General features: G+C 37.2%; 1 protein-coding gene across 1 annotated transcript; it reads right to left on the reverse strand.

The window, feature by feature from the left end:
- Positions 1-1088: 1088 nt before the first annotated feature.
- On the reverse strand, positions 1089-19569 carry LOC109854972 (hillarin). The gene is made up of 12 exons (XM_020428676.1): positions 18900-19569; positions 13554-14043; positions 10234-10495; positions 6574-6690; positions 6273-6445; positions 5374-5617; positions 4695-4921; positions 4165-4386; positions 3901-4050; positions 3329-3518; positions 2704-2961; positions 1089-2412 (listed from the first exon to the last, which is right to left on the reverse strand). Exons 2-12 carry the CDS (start codon positions 13895-13897, stop codon positions 2101-2103), a joined length of 2499 nt encoding a protein of 832 aa, XP_020284265.1. The 5' UTR covers positions 13898-14043; positions 18900-19569; the 3' UTR covers positions 1089-2100.
- Positions 19570-19992: the final 423 nt, after the last annotated feature.

The raw sequence follows: 19992 nt of genomic DNA on the forward strand, positions 1-19992 counted from the left end.
ATTAGCGACGAACCGACGATTCGTCGCAACGCAAATAAAGAATCTCCGCCGCAAATGACGATTCATCTGTGAACTAATGCACAAGACGAATCCCGATAATTAGTTTTTATAATAAGTAGACGGAACGAGAGAAAAAATCTATCTGAAAAGAAAGTATAAACGATAAGCAAGAAGACCGTCTATACTTTTAACCGTCATAACTTTATAACTTATGAATATAGTTCCGCTGTGGTCGCACTCAAGTACTACTTGGGTTTAATTTAATAAATGAATTGATATATCGAAAAATCTTACTTTATATTTTTTGCTTTTACCGCTAGATAGACGTACCGTCACATTTACTATGCTCGATAAAATAGTTTAACGGGTTGCTCTTTTTTAGGAAATCTATGAAATTGTCTTAGTTACTCGGTTAATTAATTGTTAAACTATATTACTCTTCTGCTAGTTTTCTCTATTCTAAATTATTTATAATAAATGATACAAACATAAAAAAAAAGTAAACCAAACATTGATATTATTTTATGAAAAAGATGAGTTTATTAAATCTTTATACAAGAATATATTCATTTTTTATTAAGAGTAGAGCCACATAATATAAAAAATTAATGTACATACTTATGAACCGTTAATATATAATAAAATAATCATAAGCTCGAGTTTTACTTAGTACATAAGCCATATGGGAACTCTTTGTGTGTGTGTGTGTGTGTGTATAAACGTGGTTAAACTTTTACTTAACTTTTACTTAAGAAGAAGTGAGATTAATAATATTACGGGATTAACAAATATGTATTATTGTTTTTTTAATTGTTATAAGTAATATTTTTGCTTGCAAAGTTTATGATTTGTAGTATTGCTAGATAATTGTGTGACTTTTATTTAATTGTGCAAATAGTAATAAAAAATGATATAAAATATATAGCACCTGTGCATTTCGAAAATTACGACTTGAAAATGTGACAATTTTGAAAACATTTTTGTCATTGTCAAAATGAACAGTAAAAATTCTTATAGAAAGCAAATATATATATTTTACGAGAAAAAAGCAACTTTTAAATATGTGCGAAATTATATGATATTTTAAATATTGATGTTTGTTGATGATATATTTTCAAATATTTTCAAACCGTAATAATCGTATACGTACATGTACGGAAGCGCGTCACTTCCTTTTTTCTATTTATTTTAAAATATATTATGTATGTTTTCTTAATATATATTATACTCAATTCAATACATGCGCGTCACGTATTATCTTAATATAAATTTATCCTAATATAAATTGACCGAGGAAATACACACAACAGTACTAAAATATATCGTGCGCGCGCATAGTATTAGCGATAAATATAAATCTCTTAGTGAAAGTAAAGCTATTATGTGAAATCCTTACAAAGAAGAATCAAGGATCGCAATAATTTATTTAACACATTACGTAAAAAGCATGACGGAAGAGAATTATTATAACTCGATATAAATAACACAAATACACACGATCTTTTCAAGCGTGTACCAAAAGTATTGAATGTTCAGATGATAATTAAGATTACACCGCTTGCTTAAAGTACGAAGACGCGACTTGAGGCCCTACGGGGACCGGATAGTTTAGTTCTACATTAATCATTATTTTCAAGTCGTAAGCCTATTGTTAGACTCTCGAGGTAGCGTGTCAGCTCGGAATTGCATGCCGTGTCGTCCAATCTGCGCAACCTAAAAGTAGTCCTTAAAGAATGACGCAAACCGTCACGGCTTTCACAATTGTCTTCCTTGTCTCCACTTCTCGGCCTCTTTCTTCGATTCGTTATTTACTTGCACAGCACGGATTCACTGATGAAGAGTGAGCAATTGCACTTTTTGAAACAATCTTGCGGCAAAAATATCGACGTCGTTTTTTTCTTAGAATAAGACAAGCTTTTGGAGAAAAAAACTCCGATGTTGTTTTATCGTAGAAAACGTTTCATAAGCACCACATAAAAGGAACATACTTTGTCGTTTTAACAAACATTGAAGAAGCTGTCCGTAACTAGCATATGAATTATCCGTAACTGGCAAAAATTTTCAAATAAAATAAAAATTCAAAGAAGCGCAAGCTCTCTCTCAATTCCTCTTGCTGGAGTTGATGAGATATTTGCAGCAATGCGTGAGCAGATGCTTCTCGCCAGTGACGTCATGCTGTGTAGCAGGCGAAACTGTGGACTCCCTAGTGTAAATATCTAGGCCATATTGGCCTTCCTCGGGAAAGCTTATAGAGAAGGTGACCACGTCGTCGTCGGCGATGGAATGCGTCACGTACTTGGACAGACGTTTCTCTTCGATCCCGTTTTTGTGCAGAGTCGCCATAAAGTCCGTCAACGGCCTTGACATGCGAAATTGAATTTCCAGCTCGCGTCCGGCAAACACAAGAGCCTCCTGAAATCGATAGATCACACGATTGTAAACCCAACGCCCGATGATCTTATCATTCCTGGCGTGATAAGATCAAAAGATTCCTTTCTTTTGCTGATCTTTCTGACAAACTATTTTATCTTTTTTTAAACTTAAACTTTTAAAGGAAAAAGCGTGCGAAAGTGAAATAAAAATGTTTGTAAAATTGATCACGAACTGAAACCAGATTCAGTTTTTGGATTCTGCGTAAAATATATGTAAATTGTAATCAATAAAAATATATAGATATAACCGATTTACATCCGATTAACCTACCTGATGAGTGATGGGTATGAGTCCGAATAATCTGGTAGCTTTGGTGGGGCCCCATTCACCACTGGCGCAATCCGGCAATGGTACCATCACCGTCTGCAATTCTTCACATGCGATTTTGAATTTGCAGACGCTCTTGAACTTCATTGGCTCACCGGTCAAGTATTCCTTCGGTGTCACAGCGTTGGCAAATATGTCCAACAGAAAGGCACCGGAGCACGGAGCGTGAACTCGAAATGCAACTATATTCCCTACGACCGACTGTAAAAATTTTACTTTGCGGCACTTCAAGCCAAAATCGCTTTTTTAATTTTTTCGGAAAATTTATGAAAACATGGAAACAACAATTTTTCAATTGTATCTTTAAACACGCAATAATGTTAAAAAAGAATAGTGTATTCTATACGTAACAAAAAATCAAAATAATATAATGTTTTTAAGTAATTGTTGTTGATACTCAAAACAATGACTTTGTTTTTTATGTTGTTTATAAAACATTTCATTTTGTACATTTACACATAACACAGAATTGAAGTTTTTATGGCACTGTGAGATTGAGGCGATGCCATTTAAATCATCATAAGATAAAGCGCCGTGCGAATACGGAAGGCGCAGACTATCAATTTACCTGCATGACAAAACGCTTGAGCGACACGCCGTCGTAGCCATCGCCGTCATTGTCGTAAAACTTGAGATTGTAATGAAAGATAAGAGATGATTGCATATGTGCCGGCATTGCTATCCTCACGGTCGCAGCACCGGTGGAATCCGTGTACATAACGGCATTTGTATTCGTATCCGGAAAGTAAAGGCCGTACCTACAGAATTTATCCAAACGGTATTTTCCGCATGCAATTTATATATAGTCATTTTTAATAGATCAACGTGCGCATGAGAAGAGTTACGCTTGCAAGATCATCCGTTTACGTTCTAACGACTTTTATACGCACTTCATTGTATAGATCTAATATTGTTAAGCTATATATTCTATCTGTTAAGTTACTATAAATATTTGTTTACTACATCTAATAAACTCAAAGTTATATAACTGAACCAGAACATCCTGACATAACTTAGATGTGAAACCAGTTTGTCACATAAAAATCAAGCTATATAAATATTGAAGCTTTTACTTCACACAATAGATGCAAAGATCTCTTTAAAGTTTTCTATACATTTTGAAAAGCATAGTCGTCTCACCTGAAGAATAGAGAGCGCACAAAAGGCAATTCCTCAAAGTCTTTAAGTGAAATCGGTTGTTTGAGCAACTGCCACTCTTCTTGCAAAGGAAAGAACTCGTATATGAATTCCCGAGGATCCGTTAGGAAGTAATGATCATCATACTCGTACCTAAATAAAAAAAATGTTTTCCATGATCGCATGATTGTTTTATTTATCGCGTGATAAAACACACATAGCATGTCATAACCGTCGAAATCACGGTAAATTTCGGGCTATCCGTACCTGAGGCTATCATTTTTGGCCTTTGCTTGACCGGGACGGGGTACCTCTTTGGCATTGACAAGGTGTCGCGCTCCCCAATTACACTGGACAAATCGCCACGCACCTGCTACATATACAGCGTTCCAACTATTTCGGAATCGGTTGTCTTCGAAACAAACGCCCGGCTGATAGCCCGCTGACTTGCTGTAACCTTTGATGACTACGCAGTGCAGGCCGGCGTAACTACGTTTGAACACGTTACAAGATCGTCGATATAAAATCAAAGGTATAAATATACATCGATACATCATCAATTTTTCTATAAGATTTTTTTCTATAAGAACCGAGCGCTTTTATACGCTTTTGACGTTTTTATAAGCGTTGCGCGAACCATGCTCGGCGCAATAATTCAGTAAGTAAAAGTAAAATGATCGCATGTATCAGCTTTTACATGCGATAATTAACACACGTGAAAATTCAAATTTGACCTTAATACTTAGGTGTTATTTTTATTCTATTTACACATAAAACGTTATCTTTGATATTTTTACCTGCACAATCGTTTGAACAGAACGTGATAACTTTCCGTGCCGTGTTTGATGCCCCGTAACAATCCCATGGGAGTGTCACCTCGTAAGTTTTCATCAAACTGCATAGTGTTGAGATTTTTCACGGTGATCCATCGAAATATTGTTCTTGCCTTTTCTATATCCGATCCGCATCTGCTCACCAACTGTCGAACTAAGTCCGTGAACGTTTTTTGATCTTCTTGAGCTACCTAAAGAATAATATCGATATTTCAGTGAGTATCAGAGAAGCGTATCTTACGAGAGCGATAAAATATCAATATTGTTTTTTTAGAATATTTGATGTAATTTTCTGACTCGACAAAACTCTATCAGAAATTATAGGTGCAAAAATACAAAGGAAGATGTACAATATAGAAAGAAAGGCAAACATTTTAGCTGAAATCAAATAGAACTGACTAAAATAAATTTGCTTAAGTTTAATCTCGTGTGTAATACAATTATTTATCGCAAACCATTTTAAGATTGAAGAAAAGTAATAGATAGAATCATAATATAAGATACAATATAATGACTGTAAAATATAATATTTGCAATGTGGACTATAAAATCAACAACATACGGCAAAATCTTATTTCAGAGACAAACAAATTGACTTGTAAGAAAAAGGCAGCGCCGAAAAAATTCTGTAGTGAAGACTTACCGAAATAGCTATCTGATCCATGTCAGCGAACTCTAGAGGATCATTATAGATATGATACTTGGCGAGAGCGGGAGGTTGTGGAGGTGGCGCGCGCGATGGATACGGCGGAGGCGGCGCTTCCTGAGTATAACCGTCTCCTTCGTCAAGGTATAAGCTCTCCTGGAGCATGTACTCGCTTCTCGCCTCATTGATCAGCTCCAGCATTTCCGAGCTTTGTTTCTCTACCAGCGCAGCGGTTGCCGCCCTATAAATTGATTAGGAGTAACGAGAAACTTCGTTGTGCGCGCGAAAATCCCGGATTTCTGCTTCGCGAACATACGCGAACTTGTTTTATATCGCTCGACAAAAAATCTCCATAAATTCCGTATCATGGTAACGTTTTAACTTTTTTATAAATTTATATCTATAGCGAGAATTATGCTGGCAATTGATATTAGCGTAATTCCGCGCGTGTGCACACATAAAAAGTATTAGTTTAATTTGAGATTGTTGATTATAAATTAGATTAGACGTAATAAATTTGAGATGAAGTATACGCATATAAAATATCTTTTCAGAACTAAAAAAATATAGAAACATATATTGCATTACGAAGTTAATAAAATAAGTGTTCTTTTTTTTTTAATTTTAATCAATTGTCATATTCAAAAATCTTTCATAAATTTTAAATATTTATTTTTATTTTGACTTTAGTATTATTTCATCTTACTTTAATTATAACAAAGTCAATTATCTGCTTCGCTCTCGCGAGAAAACGAAAAATTTTTATCATTCTTTCTAATACGGCAAAAAAAATTACATATTGCTTAATGCAATAAACTATGTTTGCATCATGATGTAAGTATTGCTTACATCCGATCTAAAATAGATTATTATCACGTTAATTATACAATAAATACCGTTCGTGCTCCAGCATCTTGCGCGTGAGACTTTCTTTCTTTTTGTCCCTGCGTAGAGTCATGTTTTTCTCCAAGTCTTCCTTCTCCTGCTGAAATTGTTGGGTTCGAGTTCTTCCGCCTTTTTCTCGTTCCCATCTCGCCGACAATTGCTCCAGCTCCTTCTCCCACTCGTCCTTTTTAAACAGTACATAATGTGTTCAAATTTAATTTATATAATCAATATTAGAAAAAACTTGATTATTCGCAAAATGTTAATATATCACATCATTTTTTAAATCAGAATTTCCGTTTAATTACATACTCGGAATTCCTCGCGAATTCGTCTGTCCTCTTCTTCGCGATGATGTGCGAACTTTCGATATAAATCATCCTCTTCTTTTCGATGTTTCATCTCGAGACGCGTCTGCTCATCGCGATCCTAATTCAGCAGGTAAAAAACTAAGTTAAAAGCTCAACTTTGTATTAATTTTTATTCAAACAAGTTGAGTTAAATCTTAACTCTAATCGTACTTGTTTTTTAGAAAAATATTAAAATTGCGGAAGTACTGAAAATATTGCCGCAAACGTACACATAGTAATTCTAATGTATAATTTTATGAAGACGATAGATTAATTTTTGATAAAAGTATAGATACAATAATATTACAATATTTATTACGCAATACGTAATATCAACAAGCAAACATGCGAGCACTATGTTGCCAATTTGAGGATTAAACTATCGTTACGTGCCAAGAAGTATTCCACTAATCGTAAGAAGGCGGAGTTTGCGGATACAGTTGGACGCAATAAAACGTTTCTATTTCTTAAAACGCCTGCAGCGCTGGCCTTAGAGGTAAGGTACTCTACTTTTTGTATAATTTACTTTCACGTCGCGTTTCTGCTTTCATTCGCTTCCAGGAGAATCTTCTCGGAGACAACTCATCGCTCGCCGACAAAAGTAAACTAATCCTCTTTCAGTGTTTTTAAAAAAATGATACGTTACACGATTCTTTTCCGCTATGATGTTGACCAGAAATATTGATGCAATGAAAATAAGCAGAAGAAACGCGTTATTAATAAAAGAAACAGGAACGCTCTCTCGGAATCATGTAAAAAGTTGTGTTTAAAGCAATTTCTTTGAATTATTTACTCTTGAATACCAATACTCATTGCGTATCACATATAGATAATGAGAAAATAAAAGAAACTTTACATACAACGTTTTTGTAAAATTCATATCTGCATGAATTATATAGAGAGGCAATGCATTTCATAATTTTTTTCACACTTATGCTGTTGTAAGAATATTGGCAAGATCTATACTGTAGTTAGTCAACGTAATGAAATGTCGTCTGATTTGAATAGACTGACTTAGGTTTCATGCAGAAAAAGATAAATCTTGTTATACTTATGTTAAGAAAAGTTTTTATGTAATCTTAAAATACACACGTAGTTTTCTCAACAACAGTGCTAATTATATAGAAAAGTTAGAGAATAAAGCCAACGAGGATACTGCGCACAAGATTTTTGCGTAGAAATTGCACTTCATGAGAAAATGTGCTTGTGACAACTTTCAAAATGACCAACGAGAGTGCAGTCTAACGTAATTTAAAGCTACTTTTATCGTATTTTTTACCGGATCAAGTTATGCTAGAAACACAAACGGAAGCACGCGCGCACGATATTATTTTGAGATAAATTACGCGCGCAAAGTAAAGAGGTAAATTTTCCCACATGGAGATGCGTTGTGATCTGTTGCAAGATCTGTTGAGCCGCTTCTAGTTTATGCCTGGAAGTGGGACAACGGGCTTTTAATGGATTAATTTTCCCTAAGCGCACGTTTACGCACGAAGGCGCGTGAGAGATGCGCGCGCGCGTTTGCGCTATCTCCGCCGCACTTTCCGCAGCCCGGCAACGATTCTCTAATTAGCCATCAAGTGCAGAAGTACCGCAAGCGGAAATAATTCTGCTTCTTCCTCCTCGCCCGTATCTCTCTTTTCCGCCCTTCGTCCCTCGTTGCAAACATAAAGCTTTCCTTCGCGTGCACACATCCTGCCCGGCGATTTTGCGTACGAGGGAAATAAGACGACGTTGTATATGCGTTCTTCCGCGATAACGATTTGAATAACCACGAACGGCAAAGTGCAGCAGCAGTCCGCTGGCACGCATTGTTTCTCCGCGTTTTGAGTAAAACAATTATATACTTGAGTAAACAATTATATATACTTGTTTATATGAAATATAATTACTAAAAACCGTGAAATATAATTACTTTGAATTATATTCTCTTCAAGAGAGAAAACTCAATTTAAATTTAAAAAAATTAAACAAATGTATTAGCAGTTACCGCTCATTTTGTCCCTCACATCACGTGACTCTTGTTCGTGACTGCAGTTGATATTTGCTCGAAAGAGACTTACGACATATCGGAATAATTCCAGTCACTCGATCACAGTCACGTGCAACGTGGTTTGTTATATGCATCTCGTTCACGGGATTCCCGGGATTTGCAGTTCCGCCAATTACAGATAATACTGGTGATTGTCGCTTAATACCGGCGTGAGAAAGAGAGTATTTATTCTATGTAGCGATTATCTGATCATTGTCACTGCGTGCGCACAGACAGAGCGCCTCGAGAGTTTGTTTGACTGTGGCGTTGTCAATAGTATGCGAAAGAAGGCGGAAGGAAGCATACGTGATATCAAATGAATTACGATGATTAATTCCTTGATGCGGCAGAAGAAAAATCGCGATTGTGTCATAGTTTAACAAAGATAATGACTTGAATTGCGCGGATTATCCGTTTGGTATTTATTCGGCCTCGTATAAAGTTTTGTAAGACAAAACAAACAGAAAATTTCTCTTGTCTCGTTGATGCCCACGCTGCCGATCTCGATTGTAACGTAACGTCATACATAAACCGATCGATGTCTCGTCGAATGACTATAAATTAATCGATCGCGGCGGCCGTTGTGACGGTGATTAGCGATCACCGACAGTGCGAACGTGCAAAAGCGCATTGAGAGAAAACGCGGTCGATAGTAGAGCGACTAGCGGCTCGGCCTTATTACTCGGTCCGCGCGCGGATGGGAAAAGCGGTAATCTCATTTTCATGTAAAGTCCGTCCCTCGCGACGACGGTTCTCTCGCCGCATTCCTGCATCGCACCAGTCGGACGATTATTCGGACGCGTATGGAAGTCACGCGTCGGCGCGGAATGTATGTCGGACCGCATTCCCGCGTTCGGAAATTCGGAAATCTGCGATCTGAGATACCATGGTTTCGGTGGACCGCGATTTAATGGGTAATGCTACTGAAGTTTAATTAATATTAATATGGATTACATAATTGAACAAAAAAAAAAACACTCAATTTTAACAAGAACGCAATTTTGCGCGAAAACAAAAGAAGAACACGCTATTGATCCGGATTTTATTACTATAGAAGTAGCTAGTGCGGGCTATTGTGCGTGTTTTCGCTCATGCACACAATACGTTTCTCTTGTTCCTCTTTTCCTCCCATTTCAGAAAGAAGTCAGTAATCAGCGGTCTGTATACGCGCATAAAAAGTCAATTACCACATCGCCATTGTTCGCCTTCAACGTACTTAGAAATTATCATTGCTAATTCGCGTTATTAATTAACGATTATTTTCACAGGCCCCCCTATTGGTGCCACTGCTGCCTTTGTAACAGGTTGTTTCCGAACACGAAAATGACTGTTACACCTGCTTGAGGAAAGGGAAGGGAGGTTGCAGCGATATCTATAGCACACATGTGAAGTCGCGATTTTTAAAAGGGAAAACATTTTCCGGTTTTTGAGGAAATTGCGTACGTCCGTAATACATCCGCAAGAGATAACACCGCCAAACGTGTCGGTCGCCAAACGCGTCGTAATAGTAACGCTCTCTTCCTTATACGGCGACGAGCGTGACGAGGGAACCGATTACATCAATGATCGCGAGGCCGCGAAGTGACTCACCAAATAATAGTCAATGGGCTTCTCGCGGGCCTTGCTGTAGCCCTTCTGCAGCTCGGTTTGCTTGAGCGCATGGGCGATGTGAAGGGCGCTCGCGTCGAACCTGCCATACTGATAGCTGCCGTCACCTGAATAATTGTGATTGTACGGTAAGGAAGCGCCGGTGCCGCCGTGGATGCCGTCGCGCTGGGACGAGTTGGCCGCCGGCGGCGAGCTGTGCCCGTTCAGGTGCCTGGCATAATTAGGCGAGTCTACATTATCGTAACTGCAACAGAAGCATGCACACGGGTCTCTTGAGGGACCTGCGAGGGTTCACCGAGCAGTAACCGCTGCTCAGTGAGGTCTCCATTGCCGGGATCGAGAAGCGATAACGCACCTTAACTCCGCTGAGAATAACGAGATTAGCTTCGGAACAGCCTCTTCTCTCACTGTTGCACTTTAATCTCTCAGCCACGTAACTTTCACTGCCGTTTCCTCGTACACGAAGTGATGAAAAGACAATGAAAGGACTATTGCTTGAGATTAATGAAGAGACTAATCTCTGAAGTAATAAAGATACTTCTAGGTGGCAAAAAGGCTGTTTATAATGAATTTGTTAGTGTGTTTATGGGTTTTATAGAATAAAGATGTTCTAATTATAAATTAGCGAGAGCGGAAAGTATCTACAGATAGCAATTTTCATGCAAAGCGGAGGAGCTTTTACAGCGCGTAATCCGCGATATTGCATTTGCCGTTCTAAAAACTTCCAAAGTCAAATCCCGAAAAATTATTATACACTCGTCAAGTCAAACTTAACATGTTCGCGTTTGTCTCGCAGATCTCAAAGATTAAGAATTGCCCTTGGGAAGCGATATTACTTCGATAACAACGAAATAAAAGCGAGTAACTTGGCGATAACTTGTTGTTCTTGATATAGCGCGAGCGTCGTTATACGACAACGATGCTGAAAAAGAATCCGGGTCGATGCAGTGGATTACGTTAACCTACATATTTCCAACACAATCGCAACACTTCTCCCTTCTCTCCCACGTACAAGCTTGACCCATAATTCCGGATAGTAGGAGTAATAAACGAGTCGCGGAATTGCAATTAGCGTCGCGGTTTAAGTTCAACGAGTTGCAATAAAAATCTCACCGCAGGCGCGATTGACCGAGCGTCTTTTCTCGCTTTTCTCTCTCTCTTTTGTGAGAGAAAATTTTGCGTATCGTTTAAATGTGTTACATCGCTTGCTCGTTCTGCCGAGTTCATTCACTCGCGCGTTGAAGCCTACGCTCTTCTCTCTCTCTCTCTCTCTCTCTCTCTATATATATATATATATATATATTTCTTTTTTTTTTTTCCTCGATCCCTTTTCTGCCGCATATATTCTCTCACCTCATCGCGCGTGATCATCGAGATATAGGATTCACAAAAGGCAAGTATACAAGAAACAGTAACGGATTGGCCAAATCACTAGGTTAATAAACGCCAAGCTGATCAATCTTCCAAGATCTGTGAGAAACCGCATTTTTAAAAATGAAAAGTAGAAAAGTGTAAAGTTTGAACTTTTTTTTATTAATTCTATTTAATTCTGTGGTAAAAAAATATTGTGTACGCACATATATTTCTACGGAAGTATAAAATCTTAATGCGGTGTAATTTAATGCGATCTCATTTAACATGGTAAAAAGTTCAAGCACTCATTGGCATTCAGGTTAAAGACCAAGTGTAGCATTTGTACACAAAACTGCTCGGACTTTATCTCAGACTTCGTCGGATTAAGGTCAACGTAGTCTTATTAAGTAACAAGTAAAGTATCTACAAAAGTCCGCGAGATGATACAAAGCCAAAGAATGTTTGTACATGACTAATAATTTTCGCGGAACTGTGAGTCTTGTACTAGCTAGTAAAACATCTCTACGGACAAAATAAATAGATTATTGTAAAACTATAAAAATTTAAATAATTATAACAGAAAATTTTATGAAAATATGCAGTTTAATACAAGATAGAAACTCTAAGTTTGTACAAAAGTTTCTCAAGTTACGACCAAGGTTATATGAAGAAGTTATTTGCACGAGACGTTTAGTTGCACCTGTACGATTTCCCGTGAAATTCGATTTCGAGACGTCAAGCAATTATTTCCAGCAGCGTTTGATCTCGATCGTCAGCAAAGGGAAAGTAGAGAAATTAGACGTAAATTCTGTGAAGCGTACACTTTGAGAAGTATATTTCTCATAGCGTCAAAATCTTTCTGATACTAAATATATATATATATGTGTATTATAGATATATTTTACAGGCAAAAGAAAAAAACAGTTTATCAAGAAATCATAAAAGATTCAAAGAAACGCTGAAAGCGCTGGCCGAGATTGTTCTCCGAATAATAAAGTTAGAAATACAACGACGCGATAATGTGGCACGCGTTGTAAAATATCTCGTTGTTTGTTAATGCAGAAAATTGGGGTGAAGAGTCAATCACGCATATTTAAGATTTATTCAAATGAGCTCACCTAAAAGCGTTACGTTATTTAAATCTATGCAGCGTTCTACAAACGCGCGTGAATGGCTTGCGAGTGTTATTTGCTAAAAGAAAACACAAGAGATATTTAAAGAGCTATTATAGACTGACATTCATTATCGTAAAGCGTCTTCGAAATTGCTTTGTTCTACAATAGCTCTTGTATGTGTACAGTTACATTTTATTTTGAACTTTTAGATGATGCTAATGATTTATTAACCACATACACGCGCGATTGTCTTTGAACTTGTTGAAATGAATAATTTACAATATTTTATCGCGACAGTTTTATTGTATCACAACAGATGTATATATTTTTATTTTTTCGTCGTTTCATTGATTTCTTTTGTTCGCGGCATAAGCCAGAAACAAAAAGACAGATATTATATTCATAACAAAGATACAAACTAAGACACAAAGCATAAAAAGGCGATTCTATAAAAATGCATTAAATTTTCGTTGCTGTTACGATAAATCTCTAATTACTCAAGACTTAAATGGAGAAATGAGATAACGAGCTTGAGGCATACTTTGCACGCAGCTGTGCGTGCTAGGCGTGCGACAGAAGTCGGCAAACTTTTCAAGATTACGGTATATCAGGCTCTCATGAATTTTTAATATTTGGTATTACTGTTGTAACTGTGTAAGCGTTTATAGCTATTGTATATATAATATTGCGGATTTTCTACATTGCGCACGCGCGCGCGCGTTTTATCGTAAGAAAAATTACAAACAGATAATACGAAGTTTTCCAGACTCATGCAAACTGTTAAAAATAAGTCGAATGTAATGAAAAATAAAAAAACAAAACAAGATGACTCACCAAGGTGGATAGACGCCACGAGGCGACGCGCCTCCAGCTCTGATCTGCTCGTTAACGTAACCGCTTCTGGGCACATTAAGGGCACTCCTGATACCCACGCTGGATCCGTCCAGGGTCCCGGGTCCGGGTTTGGGCACATGACTGCTACAGTACACTTCTTTGTCATTGATTGTGTGCTGATTGTTGTAGTAGGTCTTGAGAGTGAGTTTAGTGCCGCATATTGCGCATTTGAAGCAGCCCGCGTGGAAGAATGTGAAGTCCTTCAAAGGACCCACTCTATCGACTTGGTAGACAGTCTGAGCGCATCTCAGACACGTGCTTTCGTAAAAGTTCGGCCGATACATGATGAGAAAGGACTAGAAAGACCGTCCTCGTTCACGTGTATCACCGACGTTTTCTTTTCTAGCACTAGATTCTCTGGCTCGTTGTCCCGAGTCGTCGCTTGCTGCAGTCTCGCTCAACGCAGTGTTTCGCTCTTGATACGCGCGACCTTGGAAATTAAAGACCTCGATCAGAGAATAGAGAAATTATCTCTCTGCCAGGATAAATACAAGGCGATACCGGCAAAATGAACAACCAAGCATTAAAGGCTGTTTAGAGAAGAGAAGTCTCGTAAAAATTTAAAACTCTACATTTTGTATAATCTACTTCGAACCTGCTACTTACTACTATACCCAGAGATGGTTTTATATCTCGCTCGTATGCACTTAATAACCTCTTTTCAAAGACCGGATATGACGCGTGAGATGCCGAAGGTGGGAATCAAACACACATGAAGAAATTATACGTAATAATTAGTTGCAACTGTTAATTATGCCAGCAGTTCGGCTACAACATGCGAGCGTAGTATTCGCATTTGTTTTACGCTCCAATTCGACAATGTAGCAAGTTTCTTTCCTAGAGAAAAGCTAGAATTGCACATTATTATCGCGTGCAAATTGAGTTTATCACAAAATTTATAATTCTATCGACGATCCTTTTTTTTTAAGAAGATTCTGGTGTAGATAAGATCCATTCTGATCCAAAAATAGAGATATACGAGGCAAGTCTGTATCGCCGACACTTTCCTGCGAAATTTTGCAACAAATTATTGCCAATAGTTCTTGTAGGCGACTAAAGAGTCAATTGCAACATCTTTAATAACTTCGATATGCCTACGATAATGTTGGCAAGATTTTCCCACGTATCGTTCAGCGCTGCGAACACTTGATAGAATTTCTACTGCGATTCTTGGTACCTGTCAATACGTCTCTGTATCATTACGATCCTATTTTTTTTTTTTTATTCGTTTAGATGATTATATAGTATCAGATGTAGTAAAAATAAAAAGCTGTTAATACAATAACAATTAAAAAAATTACAAGTTAACGCTAGAAAAAAATTTTTTTTTTAAGAAAAACAGTAATTTTGCAATAGTATAGAGAAACTTAGAGTGATTTGTATTTTGTAAAACATTCTTAATTGTCAATTCTTTGAGAAACTGAATCGTAGAAGAACAATCTAGCTACATAAATTAGCTGAATGCACTACTTCTTGCATCTTTATTTGTCTCCGCAATGCTTTCTAAATTCTTACAATAGTATTGTGGCTACTAGCCACAAGGCTAAACATCTATTAAAACTGAAATCTATAAATGTCTAATTATATTTTTCCATTTCAAGTAAAGAAAAATATAATTTAAATAGACAAAATAAAATTTAAGAAGTTTTATTTTATATTTGAATGTTAAAATGAAAAATCTATGTGTTTTCACATAATTGACTTTACGAAAATGCGCATCGTCTACTTATAACAAATTCTTCGTAAGATATCTGAGTACAATAGCATTTGCTACACGCCATTAGCAATACATTCGTAAAATATATAGATCCTGATTCGCCGGTTTTGCTCTTTCCTCGTCAAAATTTTCTCAATCTATTGAGATTGTTTTCTCTTACGCGCGTATTTTTTCTTTCAAAGTAACATTTTTCTGTAACGCAAGGTTTTTATTAAAACCGAATCAATACTTAGGTAATCGTCATTCCACGACACTATGCCGATGACGACGTATCAGAAAATTTCTTTTCCAAAGAACGAACTTAAGGTGCACACACCGTCATATCTCTGGAGAAAACATTTTACACGTAGCGTTGTATGCGCGTATCGCGAGCCTCACATCGTTGGAGAATGAGCTAATTCTTTGTAAATGAGGCCACAGTGCACGACCTGTTCTCGCTACGGGATAGTTTGTTGCTCCCGCACAACAGACTTTTCACAAATTTAGAGATGCATCAAAGAATATAGTCAAAATAGATATGTATCTTCACGCTTCATAAATAAATATCATTTTTCTATTACTAAATAAAAAAGTGTGAGAAATGCAATAAAATAAAATTATTAAGATCAATAGTAATTTAGATGTTCTCTTTGCAAGACCTTGGTAAATTATTAGCTGATTTCACTTGTATTTTTTGTATGTACTTTTATGAACATTGAATTTCTTTCCCATCTATTTTGCGTTCCTCAATGCATAAATAGATACAGCCGCTGTATTGCGCTCAGCTTTGCTTGCATCGCTTTATCAACGAGCTAATGTTTATACTCGCTATCAGCGTATTGTATATAATCCTGTTTATGTTGGTAATTGCCGGCGATAGAACTAATAATACGTAATACAGATTATGACGTAACTGTGCGCCCGATAGTGTTAATGTCTTGCATCGAGATAGGTGCCTGATTGTATATAGGTGATACTAGATTGCTCACAGGTGTAAGTTTTGTTATATCTGCTAATAGAATGTGATGAACCAATTTATATACAGCAAGACTATTCGCTATAAGTTTTGATATGTCATCGCGCAAGAGCTATATTTCAATCAGACGTAATAATATTTTTTAAGTGCCTTAGCGATTAATGTGTATCTGCTTAGCCAAGCGCACGTTATAACGGAAATCCTTAACACATCCCATTAAACCGCACGTTTTAGTTCGTTAGCGAAGTGTGAAATGGTAAAATCTTTGTAAATTTTACCGTAGCGAGCGACTTTTGCAAGCATCAGCAAAAAACAGAACAGGCTTTTCAAGGTGATAATATAGGAGAACTCGTAAACAGAAAGATATTGTTTATACTAGCGTAATCAAACAAAAAGATATTAAACTATACACGTGCTTAGTGAAAATGGACAGATAGTACTGATCAAAATTATTTTGCGAAATCTATCGATGTAATTAGAAGATTCAAAATGCACAAGCTATGCATGTTGAATTGTTATAATTTCTATATTTGTTGTTAAATTACTTCTGATCAACGACTCATGAGAATCAACGCTCTATGCCGAGAACGGCGACTCCACTGTGGAATGCGATCGGGGCAGTACGATTATGGCGAATTGCATAACTGCGGGACGAGAAGCGGGTCGCCTGCCGATATGCAATGGTCGCGTAATAGTGCGTTGCTTTATAAATCGCGCCGTCTTCCGGCGATTCGATGAGAAAGAAAGAGCGCGTCATTTATCGCGTCGTTCGTTTATACACAAAAAATCCGATGGCATAATCGCACCCACGCAGTTTTGGTCAAATCACCAATATATATATATATATATATATATATATAAATCTGCCTTGATACAATAACTGCACTCTGAATTGAAAGAGATGAGCATAAATCGCATAAGACGAGTCTCGAGCGGACAATAAGAAAGTGGTTACGGCAGTGCCGGAACGACGAGAAAGGAAGCACATCTTTTGAAAAGATTCGCGAACGTGAAAATTATTTATGACATTCTTCGCATCGTTTGTCGCGCGATGAAGCTCATTCAAGCATCCGTGTCCTCATTCTGGCCCACCTTTTTCTAGGTATTTATGCCCGCTGTGCCGCGCTACACGTGCGGGCTTACCACGTATGAACGCGTCCCGCTACGCACGCTGTGCGCGCGCAAGACACAAGAAACTTTATTATGAGGTACACAAATCGCAGAGAATGCGGTCGCGACTCTCAATTCAGATGTGCGCTTGCGAACGTTGCTTCGCGATAACAACAAGGTAACGGGACATTGTAAATTAGAGAAGCATTGCGCAGCATCGTTATTAATTATTGATGCAGCAGCAGTAGCATGCAGTAGCTTTGCGATTCTTTTGATATTTTGTTCTAACAATGTTTGGTACAAAAATCTTGTAATAGCAGGCAGAATTTCCGAATATCTCCTAGATATAGCTTGTATCATATCTATATAAATGATATATATGATGTATTAACATTCAAAAATGTTTTTCGGATTTGAACCGTGTTAATGTCATTTTTATATCGATGTTTCGTGAACATTTCAGCTCACTTTATCAGAGTTTCAAGAGCAATCTGATACCTAGAAGAAACTAGTAGGATGATAAGACACGACTAAAAGAACATCAGTCAGCAGTGCGTAATCAGCAGTATCAGGCTGCTCGTGAAACCTTGATTAACTGAGCTGAAATGTTCATGAAACTTCGGTATAAAAATGATACCGACTAACCACTAACGCGGTTCAAAGCCGAAAAACATTTTTGAATGTTAATACAACACAACGTGAAAGCATCAAATATCAGATGTATGATGTATTTATGTAATAACAGAAAAATGAATCTTTTTGTTACATTTATAAAAAACATATATTAGTATTTATATTAATTTTAAACTAATTATACTAAAATACTGTATCAATTCAGCATTTTTGGTAATCGGAACATTAAGTATTCGATTAATACTAATCAATGTCACGTATAGATTGAATATAAGCTTGAGTGGATTATATAAAATTTGATCCATGTTAAAGATAATTTCTAAAGTCTTCTTGTAATCGAGTTTGATCTCTAATAATACTATTTTGCAAAATAATAAAAATTCCTGAATAATAAATTAGATTATATGGTGCATAAAACCGTCATGATACATCTATTTTCCATGTATCCTAATTTTAATCCTACGATATTTTCGAGTGCTGTCAGAGAGATGAAACTATCAATAAATAATCATTAAAATGTTAGTAGTATTTAGAAAATTTTCTCAGTGATCCGAAACATGCGTGAGGATAGATCACGCTTTCTTAATTTGTGAAATTAAATGCGAGACTTGAACGAGACGCTGTGGAAAGTTTCAGAATCGATCAATATCACCATCAGGCAATCATCAAATTAATCACAGGTTTAGACAGCTACAAATACTGATATTCTTTATTTGCAAAATCTCTTTACTTACATGAGCAATTACTAAAAATCGAAAACAGAATCGCGAATAAGCAATTATTCGTTCTAATAAAAGTAGATCGATATCGTGTCTCAAAAATGCTAATACGTCGATTTATTCTATTCGAGCAATATCGCGTAAATACATACGTTTTCATAATCCTCGCTTCAACATTGTCCTTGAACAGTCTTAATGACTGGTTTCACGTCTGTCAGACATGTCTCTCTGTTTTTACTTCTAGTCTTTTCGTCTTTTCGTCCTGGCATTTATAATTATTCTTCAGCCAAATGAGAGATCGCAAGCGATGGCGAACGTCGAGTCACTGCGTAACAACCGCACCCGTGATATTCTCGCGATCTTCTCTTCGATTTTCCAGTTGTTTTCGCTACCGTGCATCGAAATCACCAGCGCGAGTGCCTCATTCTGTTTCGCGAGCCACGCGACGCAGATGGAGAGGAACACAAAATTGTGTGTGGGAAAGAGAAGCAGAACGTTTGAATGGAACAATGACTTCACCTGTCTTAGCGATATCGATTGCCTCAATCAAGAACGCTTGAGACAGATTTTGCGAATCACGCCAATCTGTTCTTTCACAAATACGTAGCGCAATTTCAGGTATCTTTTTTGATGCTTTCGCGTATTATAATGCACAACGACCACTTTCGACCTTCCAGCGCGGCGCGCACGAACGTATGTGACACGCTTTCGGCTGTCTGCCACCTGGAATGAGGTCTCGACACTAAGCAAGACGGCCTCGCGAGTCAGTTCAAACCTGAATATCGCCACCTGCTTCCGTCGACGTTCCAGGAAGGTCTGAGATGAGAGGAACGGCCATTTTGAGACATCGTTGATGGTTGCGCAGGTGGCGCTACGGTTGGAGAACCGATTTGTGTCTTACCTGCGTTCTACCTGCGTAACGGTCACTCTCTCGCGCATCTTCATTTAGCAAACATCTGATTCTGTCGATCTCGAAATTTTCAATACACGAATCTACGCTTCTCTCTTAACGGATAGATTTCAAATAACAATGAATGTACATTTATTATATCTTAATATCATTAATATATTGCTTAATATACTGATGCAGCATAATGATTTAACATGTGTAGGAAGTAAGACATAAATATATATATATAGAAGCACATTACACGCATATTTAATGAAGTTCAATAAAGCAAGCTATTTCCCAACACTGACGATCACGACTTACGAATTGTGCATCTCGACTTCAAGAGTCAGTTT

This window comes from Pseudomyrmex gracilis, unplaced genomic scaffold, assembly GCF_002006095.1.
Source record: "Pseudomyrmex gracilis isolate BER0280 unplaced genomic scaffold, ASM200609v1 scaffold_77, whole genome shotgun sequence".
Classification (NCBI taxonomy): Eukaryota; Metazoa; Arthropoda; class Insecta; order Hymenoptera; family Formicidae; genus Pseudomyrmex; species Pseudomyrmex gracilis.

What these genes read in the sequence shown, in the direction of transcription:
- LOC109854972 (XM_020428676.1), bottom strand. Translation starts at nt 13,897, where the DNA reads ATGTATCGGCCGAACTTTTACGAAAGCACGTGTCTGAGATGCGCTCAG. An exon ending in TGGATCAGATAGCTATTTCG is followed by an intron (nt 4,922 to 5,373) that starts GTAAGTCTTCAC and finishes ATTATTCTTTAG; the next exon opens with GTAGCTCAAGAAGATCAAAA. An exon ending in GCCAAAAATGATAGCCTCAG is followed by an intron (nt 4,051 to 4,164) that starts GTACGGATAGCC and finishes TTTTTTATTTAG; the next exon opens with GTACGAGTATGATGATCATT.